Below are 17,478 nucleotides of genomic sequence, written 5' to 3'. Positions count from 1 at the left end.
CAGTAAACTCACACCTTGGGCAGTGGAAAGTCTAGTCAGGCATTTTCCTGTTGTCTTAGGAAGGCAGATTATGAAGATACCTGACTCCATGACCAAATGAAAAAGTAGGGATTAACTTTTTTGAGTCCAGCACACATTTGAAGCTATGTAAGCCAGAGCCTCAAAAGAAAAGAGAAGTGAAAATGGAGAAGAAAGAAATTATGGATGTCAGACACTGCAGAGCATGGAGTTGTAAGCCAAGAATAAGAGGGGAAAACCAGTGCTGATGCAGAAAGAGAAAGACAATGTTATTGAGACAGAATAAGTTCAGGGATAGTTTTAGAAGCAGGAATGGCAAGGACAGGGCCATGAAAAGCATATAGCAAAACCACATACTGGTGTGTTCCATCCTTGCTGGAACACAGACAACAGGAAAAGACTGATGAAATCAAGCCTAAAAGGTCAGCCACAGTAAACTGGGTCCCAAAAGCTACATTGCTCTAAGTAGTTTATCTGGAATTTCACCAAAGTTTTGTTCATAGCTCTTTTACCCAGAGTCTGGATAACTTTGTTAAAACTAAGAGCAGAGGAAAATCTGTTGTGTTAGATAATACTGTCCTTCTTCACCTCAAATAACCAGCCACTAGGTGTTTAGTGTAGGAGGATGAACAGAACATGGGCAGCAAAAAATCCCAAGTCACAGTTGACAAGTGACAGAAAAAGAACAGAAGAGCATGAGCATATGTTAATATTCTTGGGCCTGACAGTAGCCAAATAAAATAAAAAGCCAACATTTTATTTTTCAAAAATGCTTCATGATAGTCAGATAACATTAGTTAACCTCTTCTGTGTCAATATGATTTTGCAAGAAAATAACTCTGTTTTATACTTGATACAATTTTTGTATGTTTTATTAAGAATATTACAGACTGCAAAAGTGTCATTGATACAGTCATTATTACACAGCATCACTGCTTGTATTTTACACACCAGTAACCACATCTGTGCATGTTTCAGTGAGTTTCACAGGTGCCTATCCAAAGCTGGTCCCCTACAGACCTCCAAGCCAGCTCATCTCACCCCCCTTGCTGCTCTCTGTTGTGCTTAACATCCTCTTCAGCCTCAGCATGCAGATCTTTGGGTTTGTGGTGGTGCAGGACCAGCCTTGGTATTCCAAGACTGATATACACAGGTAGGACCCCTTGCTGGGACTCTGGATACCAAGGATGACCTAGTGGGGCAGGTCTGTGTGAAACTATTGATCAGTTTAACTGCAGGCCTGATGAGCAGCAGACCCTGTGCTGCCCACAAACACTTTAAGCAGTGTTGTCTGAGATCCCTAAGCTTTCCAGCAACCCACCACTCACCATTCATGTGGTGAGAATGCTTCTGCTGAGCACAGAGAGGAGGATTTGATTGCAGGAGAGAGCAGGTTTGAGCTCAAGTTGTGACAAGTTCAGCAAGCTCAACCAGTGGTGAGATTGAGGGCATTGCCAATAACCTGTATCAGGGCTTGAGGGAGGATTCCTGGTAGTTAATAGTGGAAGCTGGGGGAAATAACCAGGACAATAATCATTCCCTGAGCAGTGTGACACTCTTTTTCAGTGCCTGCCTGCCAGTGAATGACCGTGAGAGGAATTCATCCTCCAGCCCAGCTCTCCATGGGGTGGGAGATGGAGCCCATGAGCAAACAGACAACGGCTTCAAGAGCTATGAAAACACCACGGTGTGGCTGCTAAGTACCATCAATTGCCTCATTGTAGCACTGGTGTTTTCCAAGGGAAAACCTTTCAGGCAACCCATCTACACCAACTGTAAGTGGGGGCAGAGAAGAAATTATACATAAATCAACTCAAGAGGTCAGTTTAACAGGAAAAATTAAACTTGACCAAAATTTTGTCAGCCAAAAAATCAGGAGAAAGACTGTGATGTGGAGGGAACATGAGCACATATGTTTGTGACAGTTCCAGAAGATGCAGTGAATCATGGAAGAGCTGTTTTTTGGGAAAAACCCTGTGTCATGCTCTTAGACAAAACTCTCTTCAGCTCCTTTCTTTTTTTCTTTAATTGAAGAGTTAAAATAAAGCTCTAGGTTTCAAGGTTTTGATTTTTTTATAAAATAGTGAGGAGGGAATTCCTTGTAGAGAGCAGTAAAGTGGGTCATCCCAGAACGAGGCAAAACACAAATGAGTGGGTGGAGGATGAACTTTGGTGCATGCCAGCTGAAGAAAAAATGGATTTACTCATCACTGGAACATTTGCCTACAGATGGAGAAGGTAATAAGTTCTCCATTACTTAGACTCTTTAGATCCTGATCAAGAGCAAAGTCTTGACATCACTGAAGCTGAAGGCAGCATTCCTAACCATGTTAACAAGATCAAGACTATATCCTGGATGTTTTTCTGAACCACAGGATATACTGTGATCAGAGAGAGACTACTGGAAGGCTATAAAGCTTCTCAGATGTAAAAGGTCAAATCAAATGTTCAAAATGCTCTTTTGGTGTTTTAAATCTGTGGCTACAATGCTTGTCCCACACTCATGTATAGCTAGCTACTTGATTTAGTAAAGCTGGAGTTTTACTCTGTTCAATTTTCTTTTGCTGAAAATTCCTTTCTGTCTCATGGATTATTTTGATGACTATGTAACACAGAAAATTATTACAGTCTTCTATAGTAAGGGCAAGCAGCTGAGATTGCTCATAAACCTGTGTGTTTCTTCCTTTGCTCTTATCTCTGCAGATGTATTTGTACTGGTGCTCATAGGGCAGCTGGGCATTTGCCTCTTCTTGATGTTTGCTGACATTGATGATCTCTACTCCAAGATGGATGTGAGTGTTGTTCCAAAGGGGATTTTCTTCCTACTGCCAGTCCATTATAAGCACACTGGCATTGTTTTAACAAAAGGTACAGACTTTTGCAGGAAGATATGGCACCTCTAAAGACAAATTGTATTTAAAGAGGTGGATTTAGATGATGGGATTGTAGAAACTTCTGGAAATATGGTGACTCCAAATTAGTATCCATGCATTCAGAGGACAGCTACAGCTGTAATTTTGATTGTTTCAGCACATTGTCCAAGCAACAGAAGATAACATCACTACACTTGTGTGGTATGTTGATGACTTGTGAAGCCAGGGGCAGAACAGGGCTGGGCTCTGCGAGTTTTAAAATACAGCAACATGTTCTTGAGTTTCTCAATCTGTCCTACTCTGTACAAAGGTCTTCTTGCCAAAATCTGCCTGTTAGCACTCAAAGAAGCTTTCAGTTTCAGTCCCAAATTTTTCAGGCTCCCCATTTAAATTTTAGAGAGCATGCAGTTTCCCAAAGCAGGATTTGGGTTTCGAGCAGTTGTAGAGAAAGACTAGTGGGGCTGCCATGGAAAGAGAGGATCCATCTAGATCCCTGATTAATAAACACTGATAAGGCTTGACTTATGTAGTGTGGTGGCAGAATGCAAGCTGGGAGTTGTCTTGTGCAAATCCATCCCAAGGGAAATGTGAGGGAAGGATAAGATCTACACCAACTCTAGGACAGAGGCTGTCAGTGGACCTGACAATTAGTAGGTTGAGGCAGGGAGATGTTAACCTCCTCTGCTGTGACACTCTCACAGTCTTGCTGCAGGACTTACAAAACAAGAAAAGAACCACAGAGCTGCTTTTTCTATACATTTGCAGTCAGAGCAGTGGCTTGGAGTCACAAATGCTGAACACAATGCAGCTTCCAGTCCTGTATGTTTGTATGTCAGTTAGCAAGTAGGTTTAGAAAAGGAATTAATAAAATATGGGAAGAGAAGGGGAGTCCAAGGGTCCGGGTCTCGATTTTAAGTGCAGACCTAAAGTTGCCTCACCGCTGCCTGTAGCTGCTTGCAGAGCCCGGCTCAGCGCGAGATCCCGTTAGAGAATTGCCACCAGATGGCACTTTAAAGCAAGGCATCGTCCTGCTGTGGACTGGTGGCACAGGACGTTTTTCAGCACTGCAGCTGCAAGGGAATAAAATGCTTTTGGGGAGAACTGCAAAACTCTCAGCCTGAGCAGTCTGGAGGGAATTTACTGGAATTGCTGAGAAAAGACGGAGTAGCAATAAAAATCTCTGCAATAGCCTAGCCCTGGAGAAACTGCTGATCCAAATTGTGGATCTGAGCTGCGTCTCCAAAAGCAGTTGAGCTACAGCCAGAAAGCCAGTCCCATCTCTGGGAAGCTGGGTTTGGGGTTGAAATACTCAGTTTGAACTATTTCTCAATATTAGAAAGTAAAAAGGCAGATTGATTGCCTCTTGCAGTTCTAAAGGAGGGGTTTCTCTGTCTTCTCTACTGTATAATAGATTTTAAAGCATCTTTATCAGTAAGTCCTCAAGACAAATAGCAGTATTAGCTCATCAGCAGGGTAAGCCAGTTTGGGAGTCTGTCATTTTATGACATGAAGCTGCTGAAGATCTGGGGCAAAAGTCATCTAAGGAGTGACTGAGGAAGCTGTGTTTGTTTAGTCTCCTGAAAAGGAGGCTCAGGGGAGACCTTAATTCTGTCTACAGTTACCTGACAGGAGGTTGTAGTAAGGTGAGTGTCACTTTTTTCTCCCATTTAACAAGTGATAGAGAGGAACTGGTCTCAGGTTGTGCCAAGGAAGGTTTAAACTGGAGATTAAGAAAAAAATTTAACTGAAAGGTTACAGACTGGAAGGATAGAGTTACTGCAGGGAAGTGAATGAGCCATCATCCCTGGAAGTATTTAAAAGAAGTGTAGTTGTGGCATGTAAGGACATGGTGGACTTGGGAATGCCAGGTTTACAGTGGGGCTCAATGACCTTTAGAGTTTTTCCCAACCTAAATGATTCTGTGTTCTATGGTACAAGTACCCACCAGTGTTTGCTGTGGACACATTGCTGAATAGCTTCTCCTGCTTTTTTCCCAGCTCGTTTGCACCCCTACCACATGGCGAGTCTCCATGGTGGTAATGCTTGCAGTCACACTTGCTGTGTCCTTCCTTGTTGAGGTGAGTGTGCATCACTGGATGTGCTGGTCTGCACTAATTGCAGAGACAAAGTGGTCCAGTCTTGCTCTTTCTCCCTTCTCCTCAGCCAGTTTAGTAATATCTAGTAAAACAGGAGTAATTGCTGTTACCTCACCTTTGCTCCCTTTTCTTAAAGCCCTCCACCTGAATGATAAGGGAATGCAAGGCCTGGGCACCTTTTCTTTCCTCTGATGAGTGGGTTCTATCATGCCCTGCCCCAGGCTAGAAAAGTGTGGGAAGTCTGTGGTGTTTTCTGCTCAGACCCTGAAGACTCTCAGGAAGAGCTGGTCACAGCTCTCTGATGGAGAACTCTGGTGGAGCTGGTATGAAATAAATGAATAAAAGGCTAAGGGACGTGGATGAGCAGGGAAGTAGGAGATCTGGGTCTCCACTGTTTGCCTCGTGTGTACTCTAAATGAAGAGTAAACTGCTGTCCTCTTAAACCCTGCTTTCACTTTTACCTTTACAGGAAGCTGTCATTGAGAACAGACCCCTGTAGCTGCTTCTGAAAAAGACATTCCGGTACCACTCAAAGAGCCACTACAAGAGGCTGCAGCACATGCTGGAGCAGGACTCAGCCTGGCCACCTCTGAATGAAACCTTCTTCTCAGACTCTGTGGCAGTGACCATAGAAGGAAATATGGGAGGCCATAGCAATCCAACATTTGACAGCAGTGAGGAATCACTCTGAAAGAAACTGCAGTGGACTCATGTACAGGACAGTTGCATTTGAACTTAAAAGGACTCAGTGACTTGCTTGCTGCTCTTGCATTCTAGGAGCTCATCAAGGCTAGGAAGATGTAACCTCTTGCCTACATCTAAATTAACTGGAAGCACAAAGTCTGCTGCAGTGACATAAAGCCACGATGTTTCCTCTGTCCCCTTGCCCATACAGGAACAGCTGCCAGCTGTAAATTGAGCACCTTGCTGAATATTGTTAAAGTATTTGAGGTTGAAATGGGATCCCTCTATTGAACTGCATTATGCAATCCCTAAGCGTGGGAGATGCTCTAGATGAAAAGTAGCTAATTGCAATAACAGCACTCCTCTGGCAGATTCCCTTTGAGAAAACAAGTAAAACTTACTCCTGATAGGGGCTGCTTAACACAGACATTCCTGGGATTACTCATGGAGTTTAAGATACTGCTACTCAGTGTCTTGGGTTTTTGGGAGGTTTTAACCCTTCTGGCAATATTTGGCTTCCAGAGCTGAAAGGAGCTGAAAACAGCCAAAGCTTTCTGGAAGTGTCTAGTCTCAGCACCATTGTGCTCTTCCCATGATGGGAACAAAAAGAGCTCTCTTGCTAGCTCACTGCTACCAGGAAACCTGTTTGCCCTCAGTTTTCAGCAAGTGATACTTGCATTTTATGGGTAAAAAATTGTTGACCTTCAAAGCAGAATGATTTCATTATTTAACGTTATTTTTTGACAGAAGGTATTTGTTCAGGATATCCATGAAAAAATGTAGAATGGAATGTACTAATTAAAAATTAAGATCTCATCCTCTGGTCTTCAAGGATTTGCTATCCCTTGTGGTGTGAGCTTGCTTTACTATGGCAGGTCCTGCACAGCTGAGCTGCCTCATGACATCAGTTTCACCAGTGCCAAAAGAAATAAACATTGAAGGGGTTATTAACCTCAAGGACCTAAGGTCTGAAATACAAGATGTGGAGCCAGCTAGGTCTCAAAATAATTTTTTAATTCTGTGGCATGCTCTTAAGTTGAACCATCTGAGGTTTTGTCTCTGGTTTCTCCATAATTGCAGATGCAATTAATTCATCAGCTCATCTCCCTCATCTGTTAACCTCTGATGGAGAATTTTACTTGCTTTGCTGTGCTGTATTTGCCATACATAAATGCAACAACACTGCACATTCCTGCAAGTGTTACCTACTAAAAAAAGTGCAGCTTCTACCTCACATACTCTCTTAGTCACCAATGTTAATCTGCCTTTCTCCTCACTGCAGTTTGCAATCTTGGTCCCCAGCTGGATAAAACAACAAGACAGTTAATCAGAAGGGCTGTGGACCAAGAGGATCACTTCCTTCTTTGGATAAGCTGTGCAGGGGAGCTGTGCCTTCTGAGTTGACTTCACAATTTGTTTTCCACAGCTGGAGCTAACTCGTGTTTTTACGGGGTGGGGCTGAGAAATTCTCTATTACGGGAAACTGTTGTCTTCCCACCATTGTGTGCTAAAGCACTCTTGTGCTGCCACAAAAAGCCAGGAATCGGGCAGGTTGGGAATCATGGGAAAAACTTACTTGGTTTTTAGACTTAAAAACCAGCTTGGGAAACAGAGAACAAATCAGAAGAAATCATTAATTGTTGTAAATCAACATAGCTGCACCAGAGTGGAGTCTGAACATAATCTAGCCTGAATTTAAAAATAATTAAGAAAATAAAGAAATAATAGCTAAGAAAAAAGAAAAAAAATCTAAACAAATTCAACCAAACAATATTTCAACTTGAACAAAACATTTATTTGACTCAAAGGAATTTTATCTTCTGTTTTTCACAAATTTGACATAAGCAAATAGAGTAAATACCTTCCTATCTACAGTAGTTACCTAATGGTAAATGCTTGTCATCAAACCACACAACTTGGAACATACTAGAAATATTTATTAATTCCAAGAAGTGTCTCCAAAGTTCTCATAGTTCCCAGTTCACAGCAAAATCCACTTGAAGGGGAAGGCTAGATGTCTCTGCATTCCTGGCATCCTTCTTGTAGATGCAGTAACATTTTTTCTTGAAGACAAACTTCACTGTGCTATTATGAACTCCCTCACAAAATTAATATGTTACTGTGTGTGATACAGTGACTGGAGCAGTAGCATTGCAGACCAGGCATCTGATTCTGTTTAGATACTAATGACACTATAAAAGCGTCAAGTCTTAGTAAACCTGTGGTGATGCCTGCTGCTGAAATTGAGCCTTAGCAGCAAGAGAGCAGAATTCAGATTAATGTTTAAGCTCTGAGCACTGTAATTCCCTCTGCTGCTTTAATTTCTGCTCCTTTTCAAAGAGGTCAGTGAGTCAGGCTAGAACTTGGGGGGACAGTTCCGAAGATTTACAAAGATTTGGGATGATTGATACATGTTGGAAAGCTGCTGAACCTCTTTTTTGGCTATTTGCACACATTCCTGGCAGAAGGTTGCAGGGAACAATAGGAAGCTAAGGTGGTGCTGCATACTTGTAACAGCTAAATATTTCCCTTGTGATGACTGTGCCCCTTCTTGGGGAGCAGTACTGTCAAAGACTGATCTCCTCCTCCCCTGCTGTTGGCCCTTATTCCTGATATAACTTTCCCTGTGGATAGGACATCTCGCCTCCTGACCGAGCAGCAACACAGAGCTGGAGTGCTCGAGCTTTTTGCAGCTGCTGGGACTGCAGCCAAATCATAACTGCCCTTCCATGGAGGCTCTTGCAAAGGATCTTCAGTGGAATTATTTTAGCACAGCAAAGACACACTTGTTCCTCTTTGACAGCCTGGGTTTATTAGTCCAGAGACTACAAGTCACCAGAGAAATGCTGCTGCTGCTGGGCTTGCCTGTGGCCTCAACAGTGGAGTAAAGCACAAAGGTGTTTTAGAACAGAGGGAAATATTTGCAAAATTGCTATTTTTAATTGTTTATTTTAACCTCATAACTTTCTTTTCTCCTACAACACGGATGTAGAATTTTTTTCTTTCCCGGGTAAATAAGGACACACTGCAGGACTGATCTTCCTCTACAGAGGACAAAACAAACATTTGGTGGATAAGAGGGAAAACAGTTATGGATAGTTGCTTGCTGAGTTTGCATATAGAAATGCCATGCAAGTGTTTCTGCATACAGGATATTATTGTGTCCACTTTACTGGACTATGGATGCCACACAAATATCTTTAAAATGGGAGACACCTATGAATACTGGGGCTCTAAACGAATGTGTGCCTGAGCTTCTAGTGAAGTGTATTTGAAACTCTACAAAATTAATGAAAAGTTCTAGGGCTCTTGAATTGGTTAGATTTGATGTTACCAACATTTCAGTGCCCTCTGGAGAGAGGTTTTGAAGAGAACTCCAGTGTGGAACTCTGAAGAGTTTAATTTGAACTTTGCACTTCCATCTAAGGCTGAAACTTCATGCTTGAAATACTAATGGTAGTGCCTGGAGGCAGACTGGTCCTCTTAACGTTGTGGTAGTTCAGTCCTGTTACATCTTCAGTGTCTGAGGGCTGGCACCCTGATTTAGTGTCTGTCTCTTTGTTCTAGTGAATGTCGAAGAATGCATTATATTTTCAATGAAGGACCAGATTTGTCAGATGAATAATTCCTTTCACTTTATGCAGAAAACACTTTCATTAGCTATTTTAGTTCCACTAGCTCTCAGAATAGTCTGTCGCTACTTCAGAGAAGCTGAGTGGTGAGTAAATCTCTGAAAAACTTAATCTAAACCTTTTGCTGTTAGTTAGGTACTAGAGTAACCAAAATTGTGCTCTCAGATATCTGTGGGGCTTGTGGCCTGTTTTAACATAAAACAGAAAAGTGAATGATGACTGTTGTTATAAGACTGATAGAATGTAGAATAGCTAAAAGTATGGAAGTACAAGGAAATCAAACCATCATTTTAGTAGTAGTCTGGGGTTGGTTACTGCTGACCTCACAGACCATTAGGGTTTTTTTTTTCCGAATAAATACCATGTTCTTAATGACTTTCTTAAATGAAAAAATATTGGAAACTTTTGTGCTTCAGTCTTTTCCCTCCCCTCTATTTGGGTACTGTCTCCTGAGTAGCAGCTACGTAGGATCAGAAAGGTCACCTTGGTTAGATGGCTGTGCTGAGAAATCACATGACTTACAGTCATAACAAAATCTGACTGCTGCAAAAGCTGCTGCCAGAGAGGAATTGACTGTCAACTTTTTATAGTTACAGACATGGGTAAGCTGATAAACTTCCCTGGAAGCCAGGAGGAAACCATATTGTGGGATGCCTCAGGCACAGCATTTCCAGCCAGGAAACCGGATCCCTGACTCCTGATAAACGTTTCATTAACCTTCAGGAAGATGTCAGGGTTAGAGGTGAACAGTGAGAACTGCAATTCCTGACGGTGCTGTGATGAGATTAGAGGTGATGGAGGGGGTAAGGGATGGCAGCTCTGGGGTGCACTGACCTGTTTGTCACGATCATGTGCTGGCTTAGAGCCAGGCACAGGTTGCATTGCCTCCAAATTCACTGCTAAAATCATTGTTCCTGAGCTGAATGACTAGGCAAGGGTAAGATTCAGCCTTTTGAGAGGTTCCTTGAGAAGGTGAAGTTTCTCTGTGGAGTGCTGCACAGGAGCACTTTTATTGCTGCCTCTCACTGATCTTGGCAAAGTCCATGTGAAGAGCTGGGGCTTTTGCCAGCACAGGTGTGTTGGCTGCATGTCACATTTTTATATCTCCAATATCTGTTCACTCCAACACTGAACAAATGCTCAGAGATGCCAGCGTACCTTTGTGCTTAAAGTACTGGTGTCCATCATTTTGCAATTGCAACTTTTAAATCAAGATAAGGCATTCTCTCTAATGGCCTTGTAATGACAATTAACTTCATCATGGTCTCAGGAGATCCAGTTGTATGAATTAGATTGCAGTACCTGGCAAAGCTCAGGCACCCAACTAAATTAGAATTTCTGCATTTCTTCTTGCAATGGTGGTTTGTAATGATAGTCTTTATAATTTGGTGGTTCTGTTGGTATCCTGCAAGTGTTGAGCACAAATAACCTTCTACTAAAGGACTGTAGATAGCAGTGCTGCAGTTAAGGGGGCTGACTCTGATATGAAGCAGGAATTGTTCCTTGAAGGCCAAGGGAGATAGAGGGATATGAAATGGAATCAAACAGAAAATTGGATCCACGTTCCCACCACACCTTGTTCTATGTTAGCTCAATGAACTCACATCCTGAATTTTAATGAGTGATGTGAAACCTCCCTAGAGAACTGACTTCAGTTTCGGTGCTGTTAGCATGGCCACCAAACTGTAACATCCTATTTCATGTTGACTACTAGTGTCTCCATGCTTTGGTCACTTCCCCATCCACAGCAGCCTTGCAAGCTACATCACCTCTCTGAGGAGCATAACAAAGTTCAGGTTACCATCTGCATCAAGACAGGAGGGAGTCACCTGCATCTCATTTTTCTCACCAGCCTATATAATGAACTAACATGTTGAAATGTATCTGAAATTGCACAGTAAAGGAGGAATGGGACAGAAGGAGGTGAGGTGGGCAGGGCAGCAAGAAGTGTGGACACATCCTGTATGATGCAGTAATGATCTGTATCTGTAGCATCCATATCTGCAGCATCTGCCATTATACAGGTGAACCCAGTAATTTGTGTTAAGAGTCAAGAACAACTTGGGAATTTAATTTCACAAACAAGGAACTAGATAAAAAATCTGGCCTTCCAAGTCCTGCTTCCTGGCTCTGTTACAGGCTGATTATACAATCTTGTCAAGCAGTTTGTGAGTGGTTTTCAAGGAGTCTAGACATATGGTTCCCATTGAGGTATATGCTTTCTTTCCCAGCCTCAGTTCCTCACCCATAAAATGGGGATTGCAGCAATTTTTGCCTCCCAAAGGCCTTAAGAAGAGCAGTAGTTAGGGTGGTGGGAGAGGTAAAGCCTTTGGGCAGGTTTTCCTGGTCAGAGTGTTTTATGGGCACTAGGCAAAGGAAGCTGAAGATGCTCACTTGAAGAGAGAGGTTCAAAGGGCTGATCTTTGAGCTGTTGTTTTTCAGACAGTATTATTTATAAGAAGCACTGGTTTAAAATAATATAGTGGAGAATATTACTGTACTGTGTGTGTCTTGAGACTTAATTCAACTGCCCAAAACTTGTGCACAAGTAAAGTTTGTTTTTGTATTGTTCTACAGGAATCTTGTTACTTAGTCCCAGGAGACACATTTCTTTTAGGTGGAAGAAGGTTCTGCCTCCCCTGTGATGCTGTCCTGATTGATGGAAGCTGCATTGTGAATGAAGGGATGTTCTCAGGTGCAGCACTGGAGATAGAAATGCTAAGGTTCTCTGAAAGGGATGTGTCTCTATCTGTTCTGACAGCAAATTATTTACTATCTATTAGTGTAGTTTGCAGCAGGAGGGAGAAAAACTGTGGCTTAAATAATTCACAGTTGTCTTAAGCTTTTGGACACTGCCATTGTGTAATATGCATTTCTTATCCACATTAAAAATGAGTAGCATTAACGTACTGTTAGGACTAGAAAGTGAAAACATTCAAATACATGGAATATGTATTTTTAAGTTTTTGAATTCTAATGCTGCAGCAGTTCAGCACAAGCACACAGAGCAGAGAGGCCAGTGTTATCCCTAAACATCAAGACACTGCAAGGCAGAAACTTGTTTCAGGGACAAAATGTGACCCAATCTCCTCATAAATAATGTTCAGAAAAACCTATCATACTAAGGGTAGGAGGAGGCAAGAGAAAGAAAGGAGCTGCTCTTATCCCTGCCATGTCTTGGCCTGGAGTGGTTCTGGATCTCTACAGTTAACTGGCTTGTCATTTTTCCTCCTTCCTTGTCAATCTTTTTCTCAAGAGAGAGACACAGGTGTGTCTGGGGAGGCAGAGTGCAATGGGTGTCCCTGCTTCCTGCTCAGCTCCATCCCTCTGAGGAAGACACCTGGGCATTGCTGTGGTAGGTGTAGACACAAAGGAAGCTGCTAATTCAAGGCAAACACAACTCAGCAGCAGCCTGAGTGCTTTTAATTACCCTGAGGGTGTTAGGAGAATACACACAGGGCTGTTTCATTATGTCATTCTCAGCACAGTTAATGAATATTCTTAATCTAGTCAATAAACCTTTCATCTTGTAAATGTTAGGATAATGCTCCTTCTGTTGAAATTAAGGCTTGCTGAGTTTGGTGCTTGTCAAATGTCACCTGCCTTCTGCAAAATCCAGGAGACCACAGATCAGAGCTGCAAAGGTCATGTGCCTTTAGGGACTTCCCTAAACCCTGGCAGGCTAAATCTCAATTCCAAGCCTAAAGACCACTGAAATCCTAAAGGAATAGGCATATAAACATGAAAGTTGATCATATTCAAAATTATACTACTGAATTCATATTGCAAAATATAATAACAGACTTCAGCACTTCAGTGCATGTGATGCTGAACTCAAAATGTTAATACTTACCAATGGCCAGGACAAATCATACACACCCCATATCAACTCCCAGGATCATTAGTAGTTATTAGTACACTAGATACTTCAACACCACAGAGATAATTATGTCATAATGAATGAAAGAAGAAATTCATTGCAAGAGGAGAATAATCACATTCCCAATACTTCTTAAGAAAGCAGGGAGGAAATTACTATCTGATGCAAATTAATGAGATTAAATTAATAAGTGTCAACCAATAAAATACACCTCCAGTGGGACCAGACTGCAGGCACATGGTACAATCTCTTCTTGGCCCTCCTCCAGTGCTCTGGGGAGGCCCCACTGAGGAGGTGCATGTTGAACAGGCTCACAGCCCACCAAAAGGCAGCTCAAGCAGTGCCAGAGGGATTTTCACCAAGGTACCCTTGCAGGCAGTGTCTCACATAAGCAGCAGAACAAAACTGGATCCGTGTCAGAATAAATTCATGTCATTAAAAACAAGCTCTGTAAGATATCTCAATGTAAAGCTCTTTTTGCAGACATGTCCAATGTGCATCCAGCTCAGAACGTGATGGTGACCTCTTGCCAAGAACATGAGGAGGAGCTACTGCTGTGTGCATGGATCTCATTAGTGTATTTGCATAATTACTCTCTCTTAAATGTTCACATTTTTAGATGTATTGTAAGACTAGTTGTCAGCTAAGCTCAAAACTGCTAGGGAGTAAAGGAATTTAAATCTACTTACGAAATATCCTATTTTATGTTTAATAAGATAAAAATATTTGTTGGTTTTACGTGATGTTTAGCAGCTTCGCGGTGTCTCTGAAGTATTAATTAATTAATAAGCCAATTATGATCAGGCTGAGAACAAGGTATAATGTGCTGGAAACAGAAGAGGCTTTGACAGCCCAGAGGCATAACAGGTCCTGGATTCATTGTGCTTTTTAATAGAGCTGCTTGCTTCCAGATTAATTTCACTGTGCCTGTGAAGTAACAGGGGACATGAGTGGTGATCAAACATAAATATGTCCATTTAAGGTTCTCCTTAACAGGCCAGACTAAATGGTGATGGGCCATGCTGTGGTCTGGCAGACACACCTTGTCAGTCAGCAGCTTCTTAGGGGGGAATTAACTTCCATGATGAAATTACACTGTCTTCACCCAGCCCAGCCTTGCATGTCTTCAGTCTGAACTCCATGCCCAGGAGGGAATAAACCTTGAAACTGGGCTGAAAGAGAAAGGAAAGAAACAGAAAGAAGTTTCTTTCATAGAAAGAAATTAGGGCAAATGTCTTTGAGTTATGCTGAGGAATGGTGTCAAAACAGTCTAACAAACTCACCCATTTTTAACACCAAGGTGGGAGGGACAAGATGCCTGTGGCTATGCAAATGTAAAATCTACAGCTGGAAGTGAAGCTGGGGCTCCTCATGGCTTTCAGATTGCTCCCAGGATCACTGGGAGCAGGCTAACACTGCTTATCCAGCCTGTGAATGAGCAGCACCAACCCAAGCAGATGCACTCCCACACTGCAGCCTCACAACCCTTCTCCAAGGGCACACCACCAGGACATTTTGAGAACCCTGCTGTCTCAAGGCTCCACCTCACTTATTTCCTGCTTATTTCATCTTCAACTGTTTCTGCTGAAACAGCAACTGCTGAATAAGACTCCTGCCCCAGCCCATCAGAGGGTTTCTCATCTAAGTTACTTCACATCAAGCTGAACTCATAAGAATTAAGCAGTGAGTACTATTTGGCCCTCTTAAAAACAGTCCCACTAACAATATGTTTTCAATATTCAAGCTTCAGAAAATCACTGAAAATTTCCAACCTCTGCCTGGGAAACTGTGAATGCATAGAAACCTGTCATCCACTGGATGTTTTGGATAAGGAGATTCAGGGAGATTCTCTGAGTCTGAGAAGGTTTTGAGTGACTCAGGGCTGCCTGAATTTGCTCTCTTAATTTTACTTGGAAACATCAGGGTCTAAGGGGGGGGGGGAGGGAGAGCCTGGTTGCTGCTTGCTGAAAGTAAATGATGAGAACACACTATGGACTTCATCCTCAAAGGCCCTTGGGAAGCTCTGTGTTCTGACAGCTGAAAACATGCCTAATAACTGTCTCTTTGCTGGGGATTCAGAGGTAGCTCTGAGGAACAGAGGAAACCTGGGGCTAGTTCATATCTCCCCCAGGGTATAGGGAAATGTGGTAAGAACTCTGCATCCACTGGGGAGAAATCATTAATGGAGTGGTTCTTTCCTCAGGACTAGTGACATTACTACACAAAAAACTGGCAAGGCTCTGCAGATGCAGTGGCCATCCCAGTCATGCTTGAAGTGTGCAGAATGAATGCAGTTATACATGCTTGTCTGTGTGACAATATTCACTGGGCCAAATTTCGGTGTCTGAACCAGCAGCTCGTGGCTAACAGTAGGCTGGTATGTGTGAAAATGTGTAAAGAATCAAATGTTGCCAGATGGAAGTTTTGCAAAGGAATGTTGTAGAAGGCTGTGTCCCTGTTTTCCTGGAGGGATGTTGACAAGGTGGAAGTGAAATGGCATGTTATGATCTCAGTCTGAAACTAAATGTTGTCTTATTTCTAGTAGGTTTATGCTCATACTGAGGTAAAGATCACCTTGGAAGAAGTCTGAAACCATTTTGGAATGAATGGAAAGTCCTCTCACATTATTGTCAAGCACTTCTACAGCTTGCTGCTCTCGGTTCAGAGGAAACAATGCACTTACTTGTCCCCTTATTTTGTTTCATGTCAGTGGTGTTCTGTTGGGAGAAAGTGTTTTTCTGTCAGCAGCTGTAACATTATTTCACTTTTTGACAATTCCAGGCAAGCTCCCACTGTGCCTCAGGTTCAACCCAAACAGTTTGCTTTCAACATCTTATAACACCTCAGATGACAGGGGTGGCTGTGGTGCTGTGAGCAGCTGCACAGCAGAGTTACTCCATGGTCACCTTCTCAATTCCAGTTTAATTAAAAACATCAGCTCCATGATCATGTGCCACTTCCACAGCCAGCAATGGCCTTGCTCAGCAGACACATCAGAAATATGAAATAACTACCTCCAGCAGCAGATATCTTCAACTCCTATCACTCAGTCCATAAAATAGCTGGTGCTGGGACACACTCTCAGATTATATGCTCTCTAGACAGAGTTTCAGATAGAAGAGACGTCAGGCTGAGCAGTGTTATTGCTGCTGTCATCAACCATCTGTCCTGCACTTGGGAAGCCCTTACAATGCTTGGCTGCTCTAAAGGCTGCTGCAAAGCATGTGGTGATCACTGACTTCACAGCAGCTCTGGCAGAAAAGGCGTGTAGGTTCATGAGTGGGAGTGCACAGATCTCAAAAGTGCTGATAAACCAAACTTAATTCCTCAGGAACGGTAAAAAATACAGAAGAATGAGGGTTTGAATTAGGTTTGCCCCTCACATTTCAGTGCTAGGAGGATTCTTGTGATGTTAGGAGAGCTGTGTTCTTGGTAGCTAAGTTTTTCTATTACTGTGTCAATTTAAAGAATTTTTCCCATTATCATGCCAATGGAGCTGGGCGGGTTACACCCAGGGTCTCTGATGACAAAAGGGGTCGGTGGCAGCGGCTCCCAGAGGAGCCTCTCGTGCTTCTGGAGGGGACTCGTGTTTTCGGGAAGCTCAGAGCAGGACACCCCGTCTGCAGCCCCTGCTGTGGAGCACAGGAGAGCCAGACCCTCTGCGATCACCTGCCCTGCATCTGCCCCGTTCCAGCCTCCTGCCCCTGCGGACACAGCTGATCCCCCGGACACACACGGTGAGCGAGGAGCCGCCGCTCCAGCCCGTTCCCACCCGGGACCGGCGCGGCCGCTGCCGCCCCCTCCCTCCCGCCCCTGCTCCCGCCTGCCCTCTGCAGCTCCAGGACTGAGCACAGAGACAGCGTGCTTGCAGCTAAAGAAAGGACTGGAACCAAGTTATCAATTCTGTTCTGTTAGTAATTTTAACAACTGCTGTTCTTTTCTGCTTGTTTGGTTAGATATATTAGTAAAAGAGCTGTTATTCCTACCCCCTTATCTCTCCCTCAGAGTCCTTGATTCAAACAATTATACTTGGGGGGAATGGAATTAAAGTCTCTGTTTCAAAGGAAAACTTCTGTCTTTACTGGCAGACACCTGTCCTTTCAAACCAGGACACAGTACAAAATACGACTGGAAATCTTGGCTTGATTATTTCAAACATTGTAAAACTGCAGTTTAAAAAAGCAGTGAATTAATAATTTTGTTTGCTTTCCTTCAATGCAGAGCTTTTGGTTAGCTACTAGACAAACTTTTGCTCAAGCCACAAATTTTTCCACTTCAACCCTTCTGATTTGCTG

At 42.8% G+C, this 17,478-nt stretch overlaps 1 protein-coding gene across 1 annotated transcript in view; it reads left to right on the top strand.

The window, feature by feature from the left end:
- The window catches only part of ATP13A4 (ATPase 13A4), a 39,506-nt gene extending 30,938 nt beyond the window's left edge, over positions 1–8,568 (top strand). Inside the window, exons 26-30 of the mRNA XM_079315453.1 lie at positions 997–1,171; positions 1,585–1,793; positions 2,722–2,810; positions 4,889–4,969; positions 5,457–8,568. Coding sequence (XP_079171579.1) covers positions 997–1,171; positions 1,585–1,793; positions 2,722–2,810; positions 4,889–4,969; positions 5,457–5,486 — 584 coding nt within the window. The 3' untranslated portion in view covers positions 5,487–8,568. The remainder of the gene's footprint in view (positions 1–996; positions 1,172–1,584; positions 1,794–2,721; positions 2,811–4,888; positions 4,970–5,456) is intronic.
- The last annotated feature ends 8,910 nt before the right edge of the window (positions 8,569–17,478 follow it).

Source organism: Erithacus rubecula (genome assembly GCF_903797595.1).
Source record: "Erithacus rubecula genome assembly, chromosome: 11".
NCBI lineage: Eukaryota > Metazoa > Chordata > Aves > Passeriformes > Muscicapidae > Erithacus > Erithacus rubecula.
This window is presented reverse-complemented; position numbering and strand designations above follow the sequence as displayed.